The sequence below is a fragment of the Linepithema humile genome, chromosome 1, assembly GCF_040581485.1.
Source record: "Linepithema humile isolate Giens D197 chromosome 1, Lhum_UNIL_v1.0, whole genome shotgun sequence".
NCBI classification, from domain to species: Eukaryota; Metazoa; Arthropoda; class Insecta; order Hymenoptera; family Formicidae; genus Linepithema; species Linepithema humile.
This window is the reverse complement of record NC_090128.1, coordinates 40,817,545-40,836,255: the sequence shown is the minus strand read 5'-3', so window position 1 is coordinate 40,836,255 and position 18,711 is coordinate 40,817,545. Positions and strand designations below refer to the sequence as shown.

Here is an 18,711-nt window from a genome sequence, read left to right as displayed (position 1 = left end):
GTCCTAACTGTCGCGTCTCCAAACGATTTCGTCATTCGTCAAACTGCGCCAATCCAACAGGCAAAAGTAATAAAGTGACAAAGTCGAACATGTAGCCAACGAGCGCACCTGGCGTCGAAATTAATGCGGATAGGGGGTCGTGAATTCGGAAGGATGACTGGCGGAATTAAGCTCGGTATAATTGCTCGGCATAGTCCCGGAATACGACATCATTTTGGAGGGGTTTCGGTCTCCCGCCGGTTCTTCGAGGACTTTGATGGCGGAGTCGAAAGTTCGGTCATGCCATAGAACATCATTCCCGTGCGTGCACACAGGCACACACACACGCGCGCACGCATGCGCGCACGCACACGTGCGCGCGCGTGCACACGCGGACCGCCCTATCGTCCCGTAAATTCAACGGGTAATTTCCAGGAGACGCGTTAGGAAGAGGATGAATTAACCTGAGAGCCGCTGTATAACTATCGGGCCTGATGGCCCTCGTTTAGCTTGCAAATGTGGAAGGTGCGACTGACTGACTGACGGAAGCGTTTATGCATGTTTCAGAGGGACAGTTGTATGCCGCGACGGTGGCTGACTTCTCCGGTGGCGAACCGCTGATTCACAGAGAGAAAATTCGCACCGAACGCTCGGATCTGAATCAGTTGAATGGTAAGCTCTCTTAGAAATCGAAGTGTGCGGGCAGGTACTCGCGAAGGTATTACCCTTTGCGCATTTTACGAATTCACCTGACGAATCTCGCGCAAAAGTCGAACGAGTCGCGCCGCATTTCGACTTTATAATTCGGGAGTGTTTAACGTCTGCTAAATAAATTTTAATATGCGCGCTTTTAAATATCATACACATCGCCGACGATCAATATCGAGTGTGATGTCCTTTCGCAAAATTTTACTAATGAAACACCGATTAAATATTTTGCGAAAAACAACATCATGTGTTTACTTTCTGCCAAATTTAAGCGTAAAACGTATTTCAATATACTATTCGATGATTAAACCTAGTGCAACCCCCGTCGTTTCAGGTCCCAATTTCGTCAGCTCGTTCGCGTATCAGGATTATGTATTCTTCTTCTATCGGGAAACAGCGGTGGAATATATGAATTGTGGAAAGGTGAGATTAAAATATATATATATATATATAATATGAATTTTTTTTCATTTGTGCATTCAATGTTTCTGAATACTCAAACTGGCATTCAATTTTATCGAGCTTTTAGTATAAATCTACTATATGTTCAGAAATTATTCTTTTTTTATAAACAGTTTGTATGTGTGTATTAATGCAATAAAGTATTTTTTTTTTTTTCTCAATTTATCGAAGATATTTCAAAAGAAAAAAGTTGCATCGGATATACAATTTGATTTTATCAACTTTTTTTACATCTAAGTCTGCAACACTTTTTTTAAGCAGAAAAGTATTCGTGGCGTATTGTTGAAAGTTCACGAAATGAGATGAATTTGATCGTAAAAATGCACTAAGATACAAAGTCGATCGCTCACAAGCTTGACTCGCAATTTTAGGCAGTCTACTCGCGAGTTGGTAGAGTCTGTCAGCACGACAAGGGCGGGCCACACGCGTTCAGCGACAGATGGACGAGTTTCCTGAAAGCGAGACTCAACTGTTCGGTACCAGGAGAGTACCCCTTCTATTTCAATGAAATACGTGAGTATGCATATGCGCGCCTTTTCGTGGCTTCGATCGTGACTACACTCGAGCAGTTTCAAACGAGGGCTCTCCCGCGCGCTCTCTCCTAAAAGAGCCTCGTAAAAGAGCGTCTCCGATTCTGCGGCGCGTTAGTTCCCACTTAGTATATATATATATATATATAGCGCTCTTCTACTTTTCAAGTTTTCCGGGATTTCCGCTCGATGCGCGATTCGTGCTCAATGATATACTGTAAATGCAATTTCAGAGATTTTTTGAAGGAATTTTAAAGGGACGAGAGGACGAGAGGACTCGGTGTCCTTTGCTGCTTGTCGATTGAGAAAGAAATCGCTGTCACACGAATACTTATCCGTTCGCTGAGAAAGTAGAAAAATTAGAGATACGTTTGCCGTGCTTGTTTCCGCTATATAAAACGATATAATATTTTGTTGTATCGTGTAGTTTGCTATATTATATATTAATAATCAATATTTTCATACGAACGTTACGAATGGGAGAGAAGAAGTTGCAATCAATTACAAATATCAAAAACACATCGCTATAGCGCAACGTTATATTCTCCGGCCGTGTAATGGGGATAATGCTCCAATTGTACCAATACTTGCATCTCTAATATTTATATTTGCACGCAGTGTTTTAACGCGCGAGAGAAGGAGTTATAACATTGTTTGCAAATATAAATATTAGAGATGTATTGTTGCAGCTCCGCAGCATTATACTCGCCCATAATGCAATAGGCACAATATTGCGCTACAACAATATTTGCGTTCCTTATATATTTATATTTATATGATATCTCTCGTTGCGCTTCGATCGATTTTTGGACTCGTCGCCCGTCGGCGTATATAGCACGATAGGATAAGTCACTCCAGCAATCTAGCGCGCGGCAAAATGGACTAATCTCGAAAGCGAAGCACAATAGCCGTGCACTATCGCGTCTAGAAACGATAGGAATAGAGGACGAACGAGAGGAGCGTTGTTCACATAGAATATTGTCGCCGCATTTTGAATTGAAATCCCTATGTTAGCTAAAGTTGGCACGCCTCCAAACGAGGAGAATGTCTGGAGGAGAAGCACTCCGAAATCGCTGTTTCACTGATTGTTCGAATCTTCTGTATAACGATGGAACTATAATTGCGCAATATATTGATTAATTGATATGCATTAATATTAATATACGAGTGTCGTGTTACGGGATCGAATAGATCTCAAAATAATCAATATTGATCGAACAGATTTATTCGATGAAATCTCTTCATTATCTCTTTATTATCAAATCCTATCAAATTGTTGATATATTAGCAATTTCCTAAATCAATATTTATAGATTTTAGTTTAATTAGCCGTAAATAACATCATAATAATTTACATGATTAACTTTATGTGAATTAAAAGTTTAGATTTTGTTTCAATTCTGCAAATTATTTTTTTATTTTGTTTATTACTAGTTTTTTCATACTCGTTTTATAAACGTTACAAATGTAATCGAAAACGCGAGAATTTTCTTGAAATTTGTATAATATAATATATATTCAACGCATGCAATTTGTTTATAATCATTTTCAAAAATTATTTTAGTTTTAATATCTCATAGCTCTCAAATAAAGCAATTTTATTTCAATGACAGTTAAAATCACCAGTTTTCTTATTGATATAAAATATATAAATATTTTTACATTATTATCACAAATAATTAATAAAAGTTTTATTATGAAACCAGAAGCTATATTAAAAATCGGTCCAAATTTTTGCAATCATTTAACACATACGTATACGTGCATGCACTAGCGGATCCTGATGTCGATAATAGGGGAGGTTTTGACCTGCTTTAATGCATTTTTTACCAAGATTCTTGAAACGGATCCAGCAAAATTGATTTTTTTAACTTGGAAGGGGGGGGATTTACCCCCCCCCCCCAAGGATCCGCCAGTGCGTGCATGTATGTATGACTTATAAATATTATTAATCTTGCTATTTTGTTCGGAGTCGGTTTGACTTATCGTCATTTTTAGAATGCAGTAATTTGTCGCTACTGGCTTTTATTTTAATTTCATGTAATTTTGACTATTTTTCATATTTAAATAAGTATCTGTTTTCATCACACTAAATATGCATATCAAAATATCGTGCTAAATTAAGATAAAAATATTATTTTTAAAATTAGAATAAAAACAAGAGCCAGACATAAATGTTTTTCTAAATGTGCGACCAACCAAACGACAGGCTAAAACAAGTTTTACTAAATATAAGTAAAAATAATTTTAACCTATTAGCATATTGGGATTTGATGTGAATGCAAAAGATATGTCCTATTGCCAAACGTTTAATATCGCCTATTTTCAGATACATCCGATAAGGCAGGTGGGTGGGCGATGCATTTCGCATTATAAAGTAGATAAAAACGAAAGATTTGTGGACAGAGATAAAAAAATCCTCTCGGAAACTCCTTCTCACATTTCGCGTCCGTGTTCTGCGCAATGATGAAACGAGTTATATCAATTAAACGTCGATTTTGTTCCATTAAAATTTATCTTATTAATCTGAAATTTAATCTGAAATTTTATATTTCTCGAATAAGTTAAAAGTTAATGTATTTTTCGCTCGTATTAAACGATCACTTATCGAACATGTTTTATTTTTAACGAGTAATACGTACCTTCTGAATCCTGAATGAAGCTCTTTTTACTAACAATCTGAAACGTTTTTTCGATCAAAAGCTGTGCACATTGCTTACAATCAATGTGAAATCACTCTAAAAATTATTGTCCGTTATTTAGAATCGACGAGCGATGTCACGGATGGTCGATACGCGGGGAAATCCACCCGTCTGGTGTACGGAGTCTTCACGACTCCGGTGAACTCCATCGGAGGCTCAGCTGTCTGCGCGTTCTCCATGGACAGCATTCTCGAGGTCTTCCAGGGTGCTTTCAAGGAACAGGAGACTATAAACAGCAACTGGCTGCGGGTGCTTCCAGAAAAAGTGCCTGAGCCCAGACCTGGCGCCTGCGTTAACGACTCCAGGACCCTTCCTGACATCACTGTCAATTTCGTTAAGGCTCATCCTCTCATGGATGACGCAGTGCAATCCCACTTTTCACTACCTGTGATAACCAAAACCAGTTTTAAGTGAGTGAGATCCGATTGGTTATTTAATATACGAGGGCAAGTCACACACACACACACACACACACACACACACACACACACACACACACACACACACACACAGAAATTATCCGCAATTTGTTCAAGTGAAACATAATTCTCACATTGCGGATAATTTCTGACTACCCTAGTATTTTTTTCCACCCTATTTTTGCCCCTGTACAAAATATGCAAGATACGAGAATTTTTTCTATATCAATTTTTCTTTAATAAATTTTCCTGTCAATTAAAACGATTATCCTTTCATTGTGTATTTTTAACATGAAATTTATTATTATATGGCGTAATATATTTAACAGCTAATATTTTAAAAATATTTATTAAAGATTAATTTTAGAGCGATTATCTTTCCATATATTTTTAATAGCGTGATATATTATTAACACGAAACTTTAACATTTATAGTTACAGATTTACCAAAGTCGCCGTAGATCCTCAAGTAAAGGCACTGGACGGTAAAGCTTACGACATACTTTACATCGGAACAGGTATAATTATTTATAATCATATATTAATTATTATGTTCGTGCATAATTATGTACCGTTATTGTATTTGTAATAATGCTTAATTTATCACTGATAATAATAATTACTATTATTATAAGTAAAATGAATATATCCATATTTATAACGTAGTAATGATTTGTATGCGAAATTAACGAGATCGACTTGTTGCACGCAGATGACGGCCGTGTTTTGAAAGCGCTCAATACACGCGCACCAGAAACACGTGACAATGTCGGTCAAGTTATTGTCAGCGACGTCCAAGTGTTGAAGCACGGTAAGTTGGAATAATATGTGCATAAATAATTGATTAAGACTTATAAAATTTAAAAGATTTGAGCATATAAATTAAAAATAAATGCTTAAATTAATGTTCAAACAGATGGCTTTTAATAGAAGATAATCAACAAAACGGTTAATATATTATTTAATAAAGTTTGATTTATATACGTAAAATTTGTTTTCAAATTTAATAAAAAAACAAGATTTTTTGGTCTCTTCAATGGTTAACGAACCAACAATAATAACAAATAACATTACTGCGAGACATTGAAATTTTATATTTTAAACAAAACAATGGTCTAGAATGTTAAAATAAATTATTGTATCGATATGATATAATATTCTAAGCCATAAAAATGAATAAAATGTATACAATCTAATATCATAGCATTTGGTAGATTAGAACTTCAGAATGAAACATTTTTTACTGCGATGCAAATGAAATCTTATATTTTAAACAAAGAAATGATTTAAAATGTTAAAATAAACATTTTATTTATTTCTATTTATTAAAATATAAGATTTCAATGCATTGCAATAAAGTTCTACAAAACGATATAATATAAAATTTTAAAGCATAAAAATAAATAAATAAATTGTACATTAATGTTAAAATTGAATTATTATCGAATCTCTTATTTTTTTATTTACTTAAATTAATGTCTTTTTGTAATAATAATTCTGTGTAGAAAAAGTTCTTTTCTTTTTTTATTCAAACGAGTGCGAGTGCTTACGTAAATAGGAAAGTAAGAGTAAAATCAAAACATGTGCAGGGAGAAAAAGCAATCTTTTTCATCGTAATTTGTAATTTTTTATTATAGGCCAAGCGATCAAAGACCTTTTGGTAGTTCATCTAGCTGGTGAGGCGAGCAAACTGGTAGTGTTTGCGGATTCTGAAATTCGAGCGGTTCCCTTGCATCATTGCGACTCATTCGTTGCGGCCACCTGCAAATCCTGCGTCGCTTTACAAGATCCTCATTGCGCCTGGGACGCGACCGCGAATCTCTGCGTAGCAGTGTTGACGAAACTTCATGACAGTGACGCCGATAAGACACTGTTCCAAGATATAGCGACTGGGAGACACAGAAGCTGCGGACCCGACATAGGTACTGCCTTTAATATAAGACGGTTACCGGGAGTTATTTTCGGAAATGAATACATTATGCGACAACACGTTGCTGCCTGCTTAATAATAATTTTATTTGACTCGACTTGATTCTCTCTTCTCCTTTGTTTTATTTTACTTTATCTTTTTTACTACGATGGGTGCATCGATAAAAGAAGTTTTACCAGATGATTCGAAGAACGCGAACTGTCTGAACTTGAAGCCTGAACGTTTCTACTTCAAATTGTTTCGACATCTCGAGCAAGCAATCCATTCTGATTCCTAGTTCAAGCAAACAGCAAAATCATGTTAACACTCAAGCTTACCTTCATACATCGTACATGAATTTAACATACGTAACGTACGTGGGGGACTTTAAGAAAGTTTTGAGATTTCCAAAAAGTTTCCCGTGCGCCAACTCTTGACACAGTACAGTATAGTCTTTTCAAACTTATACTTTTAGTGCGAACGTAATGAAGCCTACAGTCAGTACTGCTTTCTTCTCAGCTCGTATAGAGAATTTTAGATTACAAAAATGAGGAAGAAAAAAAAAAATAGAGCAGTAGCAAAAATAAAGTAGTGTTTTTCAAAATCTTGTAACTTTTAAGTCTCTACATATGTTAGCTATATTTTTTAGTTGCACTTGCTATATTAACGCTTCTTCTACCTCACTTTCTTCTTCCTCGTAAGTTTGAATATAGAGCCATTTTATTTTAAATGCAAAATATGGAAGAAGGAGTGCAAGTAGAACAAACAAATGTAACATGCGATCTAAGTATATGGCTTTTTCGCTGAAAATTTCTCTAAAAATGTGCATGCGGTTAATGTTGAGCTATTTCTATCTTTTAGTGAGCATTAACTCCAATATTTCTCACATACTCGACTATGCTAGATACTGCTCGCATGGCTAATGCAGCTCACGATCAGCCATCTCATAGTGTATTCATGCGTGTGCTAGGCGCCATGTATATCCTCACGGCACTTGCAGGTCAGATGCATCATATCTAGATATTTGTACGTCATGATCCGGAGCTGTGTCTGACAGTTTGACAGCTACGAGCGTCTGATACATATCAAAAATTAAACAAAGTTAAGAGATACATAACCGATTACAGGAATAATATCGAATTAACTTGGCAAAAAAGAAACTGCGGATGTTTCGATGAAGTAGTCATGATAAATCGAAATATGATGCGTTCGACAGGGAAAATGCCTTAACTCGCAAATACCCGGAAATGGAAGGCATTAATGACGCCGAATATACATTGCAATAAGTATGCAAAATCATTTTGTGTGTATTCATCTGTCCTCTATCATCACATTGGTGAATATTACTCTAGAACCGCATCCAGCACCAGCGGTGCCCGAAATTAGGCACGACGAACGGGAGCCCAATGAACAAGATAATGAAATTGTCATCGAGTTGGATCGGGAAAATCAGTACGGCCGTACGCAGCCTAGGGCTAACGAGCCTCAAGGTAACCATTTGCGCTATACAGAAATTGTTTATCATCACATCGCACTTATCAACGTTATCTTCAATCTCAAAAGTCAAAAGTCCTACTCATAATATGCGATCGCGCTTTCAGCAAACTCTTCTCTCATGATTTTACATTCGTTCTCCAAAGCGGATTTTCGTGTTTGCAACTAATCTGTTCTACCGGTATACTAATATACAAAGTGGTACGTTTATTGGTGATTCAAGCGGGGAGCCGGTGATTCGACATGAAAAATATCTGAAAACACTGATATAATTTTTTTTATAATTTTGTTTCCAGCAAAATCAAATCTGAAAATTGAAACATTACTGATTAATAATGACATTAATTTTCTACAATTTTTCAAATCAATTTTCTTGAGAGGGAAATCTCGTATGGAAAAACATTCTACATTTCAACATGCTTCCTCTTGTGGAATCGACTGATACTCGCAGGCTACATCATCATCAATAACGAACTATGCGTTCTGCATTTGTCATATTCTTTGCAATCATGTTTTCGAAAGTCTATCACACTTTCATTGTTACATTTATTTCTGTCCTTATATTTATTTCTCTTACATTTGTTTCTGTTGCTTTAGTTTTTCGGCTCCATTTCCAGCACTTAGAACACGAATTGACAAAGTTTGACCACGCGAGTATCTCACGCAAAAGATATATCTTGAAATCAAAATCCGTATCTTGAAATCAAATCTTTTGTCGCAATCTGATTACAGGCGTGACCGTGACACCAGTGGTGTACTCGGCCCAAACTTTGACGGGCGCGTTGATAGGCACGTGCTTCTGCTCTCTTGTGGCCGGTTTCGCTTTGGGTTTTTGGTTTTCCCAGAGGTTGCGTGGCGCCTCATATCCCGAGCCGTCCGAACAGCGGCAGCAGCTCAATCGACTGACGGAGAGCTCCGAATCCCCGGGATTCAACAATAAGTCCATCAATCTGGTGCTGAACGTGCCGCCCAAGAACCCAAACGGCAAGAACGCCAACTCGTCTGCGGAGAACAAGCCGGTGCAGAAAGTTAAGAAAACGTACATATGATACAGAAGGCGACACAGAGCCGTCTGAGGCTTGCCGCAGGACCCGACGGGTTCTGGCGTATCTTCCACCTCCTCTTCCTCCGACCTCGCGGAATCGGACGAGCGTAACGACGAGGACGGCGACGACGACGAGGACGACGACGGGACGACACCTACGAGCCTCACCACCGGCATCGCCACGGACCACACCAACAACACGCATAAGCCGGACGAGGATCATTACGAGAGCATCGGGAACGACGAGACCTGCACGCTCGAGTACTACGACGCGCAGCAGCGACCCGCGACGGCGCCGAGGTGCGTCCGGTATCACCAGTCCGAGTGTGTCGAGACCACGCTGATGAACGCACCGCCGTGCGAGGACACTAGCGACAGCGCCAACAGCCTCGACGATCTCTGCGGACGTCGCCTCGCCGCCGATGACGCCCGCTACGATCAGCACGCGGCGGTGAACGCGCGCGATCACTACATGGTGCCCACGCGGAGTCCGCGCGAGCTCAACGAAAGGATCCTGTCGCTCTTCAATCCGCAGTTCTTGCCGAACTTCAACAACATGATCACGTACGTGGCCGCGCACAGTCCACCGCCGCGATCTCAGTCCATGGCTCAATACAATAGCGTGGACGACAATTTCCTGCTCAGAGACGCCAAGTATCGTAAGCGCGACGGCACGAACTCGATGTGTTTTCGACGCGGACAGACTTATGAGGCGCCGCGAGAGTGACAGTATTTTCACGAATCGGCGAATAAAGCGGTCTGATCACGAGGAACATTTAGGAACGTAATTTCGTGCATCTGGGGAGAGAAATAGCAGTGTTGGGGAGTGCAAAATATACCCTACACGCGGTTACGAAGACAAAAAGCCGGGAACACGGATATGGTACTACGCGCAGCGAAACCCCCTTTCTTCTGTTTTCCCGACAGCTTCACGATGAACACACGGCTGGAAGTTGTGTCGGAGGACGCGATCGCCATGGCGTATCGACACGCAACTTCGTTGTGTCATAAATCGGTGCAAATGGACGGCGAACAGTCACGTGATAGATCCAGGATCTACTTTTTTATTGTATTTTCAAGCTTTGCCAAGTATATGTCCGTCGCGCGGTTCCACGATCATCGTGGAATCATTCTGTATAGAATTCAATCGTTTGAAATCTTTCCCCCCCCCCCCCTTTATTTGTTCTAATCGTGTATGATGATCGAATGTGAGAAAAAATGTGTACGCCGACAACAACGATGACGAGGCTGAAGAATTGAACCATAGTAATGTAATGTGATACCATATGAGGACTGTGTTCGTAGCAGTGGCCTGTTAGGTGCTTAGACTGATGCAAAACAAAACGAAACACTGTGTAGAGACATTTTAAGCATTCGCGTGAGAGACGAGGCGTGCCTTTCGTGTATTAATTGTTGGCAAATCTTGATCTATAACAGGAATGGAGTGTTAATATGGCCGGTATAGATTCAGGCAAGTGCCTCATTTATGCGTTTTGTTTAAGATATCCAATAGGGAACGGAGCGAAGCATAGAGAGAGATCTAAGTAAGACTAATTCCAGTATTGTTGTGCACTTATTGCCGTGCTGTGAGTATTGGTAATGGCGGGGAAAAATGGGCGAGAGCACGATTATTAATAAGTCTCTCTCAGGCGGAATATAGTGACAAGCATATGGTTTCTTCGAGGAATACTTACATGTTGAAAAATATTACAAGTAGGAAAAAAACGATCGCTGCCATGGAAAGCGGTGCAACAAGAAAAATTGATATAATTACTGAAAAATGCATTATTTCAAAACTATGAAACAAATATAATGAGTTATTTCTAAGAATTGAAATAACAAAGTTGAACAAAATTGCATTAAAGCAAAGTATGACACATATTAAATATTTTTTATTGTGAATTTGGAATTTGCATATTGTTTAAAATTAGACAAGAAACTCTAGATTTTAAATTGGTATAATGTACAAAATCTATTAAAATGTACGCAAAACGTATTTTTAAAATGGTTGATTAAAGTTTACTATTGATCTTTACTTATTAAATATATTAGCATTCATTAATACTGTAAAAAATGTCATACTTAGACCCGCAAATATTTTCTTTCGATTTGGAACTTTTAAAGTTATATGTGTATTTATCATGTGTTTTATGGTCAAATAATAAGTAATTAGAAAGAAATGCATTTGTAAACTTACGTTTATATTGTTTCGTCATCAATGTGATTAGTAGACTGATAAAATGTGATTAAACATTTTTTTGAGAAACATCTTATAGATTTAAAAAATGTTTCTCATATAGCAACATCATGTGGCAAACAAAAAGAATGTACAAAAGACCGAATTTATTACCGAATTACTTAAAATATTATTTGACAAGAAATTATAATTTTATCAGTAGAATTAAATTCTATATTTCTAATTCATAATCGTTTTATTTTTACCTTTCATTTATTGTCAATGAATTTTTGTACATCGTTGACACGGCGAAATGTCCTCGGAGAAACTCTGATGAAAGGAATCGGAATGAACGAGATCTTAGATAAATTGGTTTTGTTAGCGTATAATAACGATTGCGATATGATTACACGTGCGCATTTACTTGACAGCTTAGTCGCGGACAGAGTGCCTCTAACAATGAGCGTCTTGAGATTTTCTTAAAATGTTGAAAACGGCGGAAAGCACATTAATTTGATACATTAATTTGACACATATCCACAATATCGAAAAAATATTGATATGTCAATGAATTTCCTGTTAATCCTTATTCAATTGATACGCTAGATGTCATAAATTCCCACTTAGCGCTTCTTGAAAAGAATATGGGTGTATTTTTGGATGCGATATCAGTATTATCATTATTCGATCTCGCATGTATGTCAAAGGTATTTTCCGCCGTTTTATGCATCGTGTATTACTTTCTCATCGCTCATAACCAACACTGCCGCGCAAATTCTAACACGCCTCGAGCGAACAGTAGACACCTTACAATTTTCACCGATTGTCATTGAGCGTTGGACATTAAGAGACCAGGGTAAAACGAAACGTTATTCAAGTGCTTTCGCATTCGACGGTAGAGCTCGATGTAGATAGCCATATATATGAATGGTAACTGCGTGCTGTGTAAGCGAAAAAGGAAGTCGTGTAAATACGTAGAACTGTTTTTTATCGTTGAAATCATTTAAATGAGATCAAGGATTCATTCGTTATGCTACTCGTCACGCGGGCAGCAGTGATAAGCATTAATATTATATATATATATATATATTGCATTTTCATTGCTGCGAATATACATACATACATGCAAAGTGTCCCACAGCAACTCGCAACCTTAATTTTAAGATTCATTGATTAATTTGGAGTAGATTTTTCAATGTCGAAAACCCCATCGTGCATTGCACATTTTTATTTTATTTTTTTTTTATATTATGTATCTTTATAATGGACTTCAAATAAAAATTCTATTAAAGTAAATCTCACCTAAAATTAATTGAAGAATTTACAGTATTATCCATTTAACTTCCTGTAGTTTAAGCTGAAAAATCTCTTCCAGTTCCTTGTAATTATTCGTACATCGATATTTTCATTCAGGAAACAGCAAGATTGGCCAAAAAATCTATCATTAAATGAACCGTCATCCGCTTTGGGACACCATGTGTATGTATATATAGGTACATGCATACACATACACATATACATAAACACATTGTAACATTGATGCGCATATATACGTGTGCATTTATACAAACACATTCGTTTTTAATTCGCGTAGAATGCTACTTCGAGAAACGAAATGTGTTAAATAAGAGAGGCAGCTAATTAGATTTATGCGCTAACTTTGTAAAAGTCTGTCTTTCCTTAAATAAAATTTTGCCATGCCCCGTTCGTCGCGTTTGAATGATCTCGGCTGGCAAAGCCTTTTACAAATTATAACGATGTTTGTGTAATAGAAACATCCAAAAACTAGGTACCTTAACACGAGATATATGACAGTAGAGGAAATTGTTATATATACGTTAATATTTCTAAATTGAGACAATTGGGGAAGCGTATAAATTTACATGTATACAAATGTACTATTAGAATATACCATTTGCATATATGAACAATGTACATAATGCTCTGTTTAAAACTAACTTTATCGCGCTTTTAAGGCTAGCCCTGTGTTATAAAAGTAAAAAAAAAAAAAAACGATAAATTTCTTCTTACGAATAGATAAGCATAAAATTCTCGTACTTGCGTCAGCTATTTTATAATATGAAGCACGAGAAGACTGGATGACAAAATAAGTCTCGAAATCATATTTCTCGAAATCAGATCTCCGTGTTTTGATATGTTTTAAGAGCCATTATGAAATGTTTAATCATATTACGTTTCTATGTAACATTCTTATTTAGCGTATTTTCTACGACAGCGCAGAAAGCTTGTTTATCAAACCAGAATAATATTCTACCGAGATAATAACCTTATTGAGAACAATTTTATTTGAAACATTTATTTTCTCCAAACCGTGTTAAATTTAGTTTTTAAAATAAGAATTTAAAATGGCTTGGAAAAGATAAGCTCCTTAAGTATATGACTCTTGTTTAATAATATTATCCTAGTTAGATAAACTTGACTTCAATTAGAATATCTCACCAGAATATCACATAGGAGCGCAAAATGATTAAAGGTCACATAAATTATTTATAATAAATGTCAAAAAATGTGTCTCTCTCAAGTGAAAATGTGTTTGGACGTTAGCAGAGTAAATAAGCCGAAAGCCGTTAATCAACATCATTTTAATCGGCGAGTTTGAAAAATTGTAACAAAAAGATAATATATCCAGTTAGCTAATAAAAAACGATATTGTTGTTAATAAATTCAGTTTAGAATTGGGAGAATTATAATTTCAAACTATTACTTCATATACAGGGTGTCCGATAATTGCTGAATCACCTCTCGGGTGTAGGTAGAGCGGCTTAAACCGAATAGAAAAGTCCTTTATCATTTTGCGATTTTTGCAATAATTAATGAGGAATTAATTAAAAAATATCGGCCAATTCGCGCGAGTTTAAGAGCGCGGCGAGAAGAGACCCGTGGTGATACAGCCCACTGTTATTTGGTTACTAGGCGCACGATAAATCGTTGGGAGGAGCGCTCTATAAATGACAACGGCACATACGAGCGGTGTGTAACGTTAGATCCTTGCGTCCTAGCGACAACATAACAACGGGCTGTCTCTTCTCGCCGCGCGTTTAGACTCGCGCAAATTGGCCGATCTTCTTTAATTAATTTCTCATTAATTATTGCGAAAATCGCAAAACGATAGAGGACTTTTCTACTCGGTTTAACCCGCTCTATCTACACCCGAGAAGTGATTCAGCAATTATCGGACACCCTGTATATCGAACAGGAAAAAAGGAACGGGGACAAATATAACAAGGTACATGAAGTACGAACAAAAACAGTATAATTACGTGACACAGTAATCGTAGACTATATCGCTCGCATTAATTAAATAATGTAACCGCAACATTCCATTAAAGCCGGGACTGCCAACCGTTTAATAATTACCGACCTGGCAGTGGGCTGCAAGAAAGCCGACAACATATGTAAATAATTAATGTCTTTTTATTCATACTTCGAATAAAGACAGAAACGATACAAACTTAAATCGTTTATTCTATTTTACTGTGTCAATGTGTTGTTTCGCATAGACGGGATATTTTCTCTCGAGACGATACGCGCATCATTTAATTAATCAGACGGAGATTTTGCGATATTCGATATTTATTTTTACAGTATTTTTACAGTATTATTGGAACAATTATTGATAACCTATACAAGAAATTTATAAATTTAATTTTAATCTTTGAATTAATTCTATATTTTTAGAGGATTACTGCCGAATAATGAAAAGAAAACATCCTGTACTTCAAAACAATAGAATTTTATCGAGTTTTTATAATGCATTTCTATGCTCTTCTACACAGGAGAAAACATTCAGGCAATACAAAATTAAAAAAAAAGAGTTATCGAATGTTTCATGAATGAAATATATTTTTCTTAATTGGCATACAGCTATTTAAAGGAGCACAACGAAGGCAAGTTCAAAATATCTAAGCGTATGCGTCATAATCATATTGTTGATTAATCATGAAACAATTTTTGCTGATCGCTGGATGGCAGTCCAGGAAAACATCTTTGCTGTGCCAATGCAACATCTCTTTTATGTATATAATATTGTAATTCTGATTAATCTTTTAGATAAAATAGCTAAAATCGTGCTAAGTTAAGAAAAGATAACATACAACATTTATCTTCATTATTGATCAAACATTTATTTATCATCAATTAAAGAAAATGTTTTGGATAAATGTTATTCGATTTTAGATAACACATATGATGTCGTATATTATTGTTTATAAAAAAATTTTAATGACTGATATTTTAAGAGCAGTACCACTTTTCTTTAAGTAGATTTTTTTACTTCATTAAAAAATATCGTGTAAGAAAAAAATCCAAAAATATGTAATATAGCAATTATTATGATTTTTTTACGATGCAGCAATGAGCGTAAGAGCGTATATAGAAATAAAATTATTTGAAATATCAACCTGTGAAGCTTATATGTATAAGGTACTTCAAAAGACGGCAAGACTATTAATACACTTAATAATTTCATCGATTATAATCGCAGGACTGTACTGTATTGTATATTTCTGGATTAAAGGACATGTCTATATATCTCCGAATTTTATTATGCGGATTGTATAAGTGAGATCATTAATGCTTAACTTTCGTGGAAAAAAAACCAAAACTTTTTGAAAATGGTACTGTCTGAAACCAAAACTTTTTGATGTAACGAGCTAGCATAATTCTGGAAACAGGATTGGTACAGTGAGTAGAACAAGTACTTGCATATCCCAATTTCTTTTTTATAATAATTGTACACGGAAAAAATATTGCTACGAAGTGTTTTTATCAAAATATATTGTTTTTGTTTGTATTAATATATTGAATAGAGCACGCTTTGTAGCAACATTTTTCTTTTTTGGTATCAAATTCTTCCGCGAAAAATAAGGGGTGCAAATATTTTGTAAACCATTGCACATGGTTTTAAAAAAAAAAGTGTAAATAATAATAATAGAAGTTATCTCATAAATACGTGTTTCAGATTGAGTAAACTTTTAATTATATCAAAATTTGCGAAAGAAGTATGCGACATAAGGTTTTATTTTTAGAATAGGTTGATTACATCCAAATCGCAATTTGTATTGTTTTCCTAATTCTCTTACTTTAGGCTTTTAAATTAATTTATCGTTATTTTTGTAAGTTTTATGTATCTATGTAAAAGATTTCCTATGTGGCCAAGTCACGTTTTATTTTTAAAATTAAGGAACCGGAAAATCTTTTTGTTCTGATCAGTTTTGTAATGCATAGTTTAAAATGTTTAAAATTTGTTTCTGTAGGATAAAAATCTAAAAATTGCAAACTGTCTAGCTTGTAAGGTACAAATGGTATATGATAACTTGGAGGTACTTCCTGGTTTCCCTTAGTGTTAAACAAATAATAACACGAATGATTCTGGATATATAGTGATAATAGATAAGATAATATTCTCAGAACAGAGAGAGAGAGAGAGAGAGAGAGAGAGAGAGAGAGAGAGAGAGAGAGAGAGAGAGAGAGTGAATTCTTATTCTGAGAAAAGCGCTAATGTGTGTAATGCCATTGATAAAAGTGTAAAAAAAAAAGTATTGTATACCATCCCCTGTATCCCCTTTTAGACTAAAGCATTTTTATCTGAATATTAATTGATGATATATAAATGAAGAAAAGAGAATTGTGCTATCTGCGAATACAAAAATACGAGTCATCCGCCGTTTTGTGGCTGAACGAATTTTGTAGATACAATTCCTCGTTACACACATCTTGCCGAAGCTAATAATGCATTAATAATTGTACGTAATTTCCGTATAAATTGTCATAATTACACGGCACAACCATATAGTATATATAGCATATAGTATACCGAGCAAATTCATCACTGTGCGCAAGATAATGACCTACATTTAATATTGTATCTTCCCTCAAACAGCGTGCGCAGTATGCAAATTAATAGTGTAACTTGCATACTATGCATACTTCATATACTGGTATACTTTGTACAATAATACTCGTTTTGGGAGAACGATAATAATTAAAGAGAGCTTCGTTTCAACGTACTGAAGATCGACGTTGCTTTTACGATTATTTTCGACATTTGAATATCACTTTTATTGTTTCTGTCACCATTAGTCCACTCACTCTCCCGTTTCCTACCTTCTTTTTTTTATAAAAAATTATATTTTCTAATGCGCCGACCTACGAGCGAGTGGGAACTATATTGGTGGTTCTCCGTTTACTAAGTGATAAGTTCCGAAAGATTTGTACAATATGAATAATCAATAATAAATCAATAATAGAAGCTTCGTGGTTTCCAGAATCAAAACATGGAAAATAGCAATAAATGTTATTTATTAAATGGATATTATTTCCTAAATACCAAAAAAAAAGAAAAATGTTTCAGTAACCATGCGTACACGTTTCTTCAGCTTTAAAGTTGTTGGAACTCTTGGAATCAATTTTTGGAGAATTTAGATTTTACCGTCTCTTACCTGACTAGATTCTTCTAATACTCTACAATTTCTTTAATTCAGATTTCTGTAATCGTAGTCCTCAGATTTCGTTTCCGAAATTGACACTCTTGGAATGTTTTTTGCACTTCTTACCTTTATTACATCTGCTTATGCTTCGTAGATTTTTCGAGATTGTAAATTAATTTCAATTTTGCAATTTAAATTCTCAGAGAATTTGTATTTGTGCCATCTCTCATCTACTTGCAATGCGGATCAAACCAAGCTTAATGAATTGAATGTAATGGCAATGATTAAATTGTAAACCAATAAATACGACTGTGATACGTGCGGCTAAATTAGCTAAAACACGGGATTTGCAGAAATAATAATGCTTATTTTTTTACGATGTTACATATGGTTATATTTCGCAACTTTCTTTTCTGCGGTGTTCTTTTAGCGGGCCGGACCCATTAAAATGTGACAAAATGTTTGTCGTAATGGGGTACATTACTCGATTCTTTTATTTTTATCGATTTATTTATTTATTTTTGTTTGTTTTATCTTTACGATGATCGATCAGCGTTTAATCGCATTTGCCATCGATTCCGAACAGTCTCTCAAATATACCGATCGAAAGAAGCGCGTATACGTGCATAAACTGCGGCTGTCATGAATCTACATCGCTCGCACAATGTAATAATAATGACATATTGGAGATCTATCACTTTCACCCATGCATACGCACACACACACACACACACACACACACACACACACACACACACACACACACACACACACACACACACACACACACACACACACACACACATTTTCTTCTATCAAGAATAACAAAACAAAGAAC

General features: G+C 35.9%; 2 protein-coding genes across 6 annotated transcripts in view; both read left to right on the top strand.

The window, feature by feature from the left end:
- Window positions 1-9,252, top strand: part of LOC105670446 (semaphorin-1A-like) — a 213,091-nt gene extending 203,839 nt beyond the window's left edge. For 3 of the 5 annotated variants that reach the window (XM_067358755.1, XM_067358757.1, XM_067358758.1), the window contains exons 7-15: window positions 547-651; window positions 1,022-1,110; window positions 1,521-1,662; window positions 4,443-4,791; window positions 5,236-5,318; window positions 5,513-5,611; window positions 6,438-6,722; window positions 8,062-8,199; window positions 8,936-9,252. In XM_067358755.1, coding sequence (XP_067214856.1) covers window positions 547-651; window positions 1,022-1,110; window positions 1,521-1,662; window positions 4,443-4,791; window positions 5,236-5,318; window positions 5,513-5,611; window positions 6,438-6,722; window positions 8,062-8,199; window positions 8,936-9,252 — 1,607 coding nt within the window. Of the gene's footprint in view, window positions 1-546; window positions 652-1,021; window positions 1,111-1,520; window positions 1,663-4,442; window positions 4,792-5,235; window positions 5,319-5,512; window positions 5,612-6,437; window positions 6,723-7,836; window positions 7,996-8,061; window positions 8,200-8,935 lie in introns of those variants that run through there. The other 2 variants (XR_010891135.1, XM_067358763.1) reach the window with 2 other exon arrangements.
- A 339-nt stretch (window positions 9,253-9,591) lies between these two features.
- LOC105670435 (uncharacterized) lies at window positions 9,592-18,679 on the top strand. Its single transcript, XM_012363955.2, has one exon. It carries the CDS (start codon window positions 9,592-9,594, stop codon window positions 9,973-9,975), a length of 384 nt encoding a protein of 127 aa, XP_012219378.2. The 3' UTR covers window positions 9,976-18,679.
- Window positions 18,680-18,711: the final 32 nt, after the last annotated feature.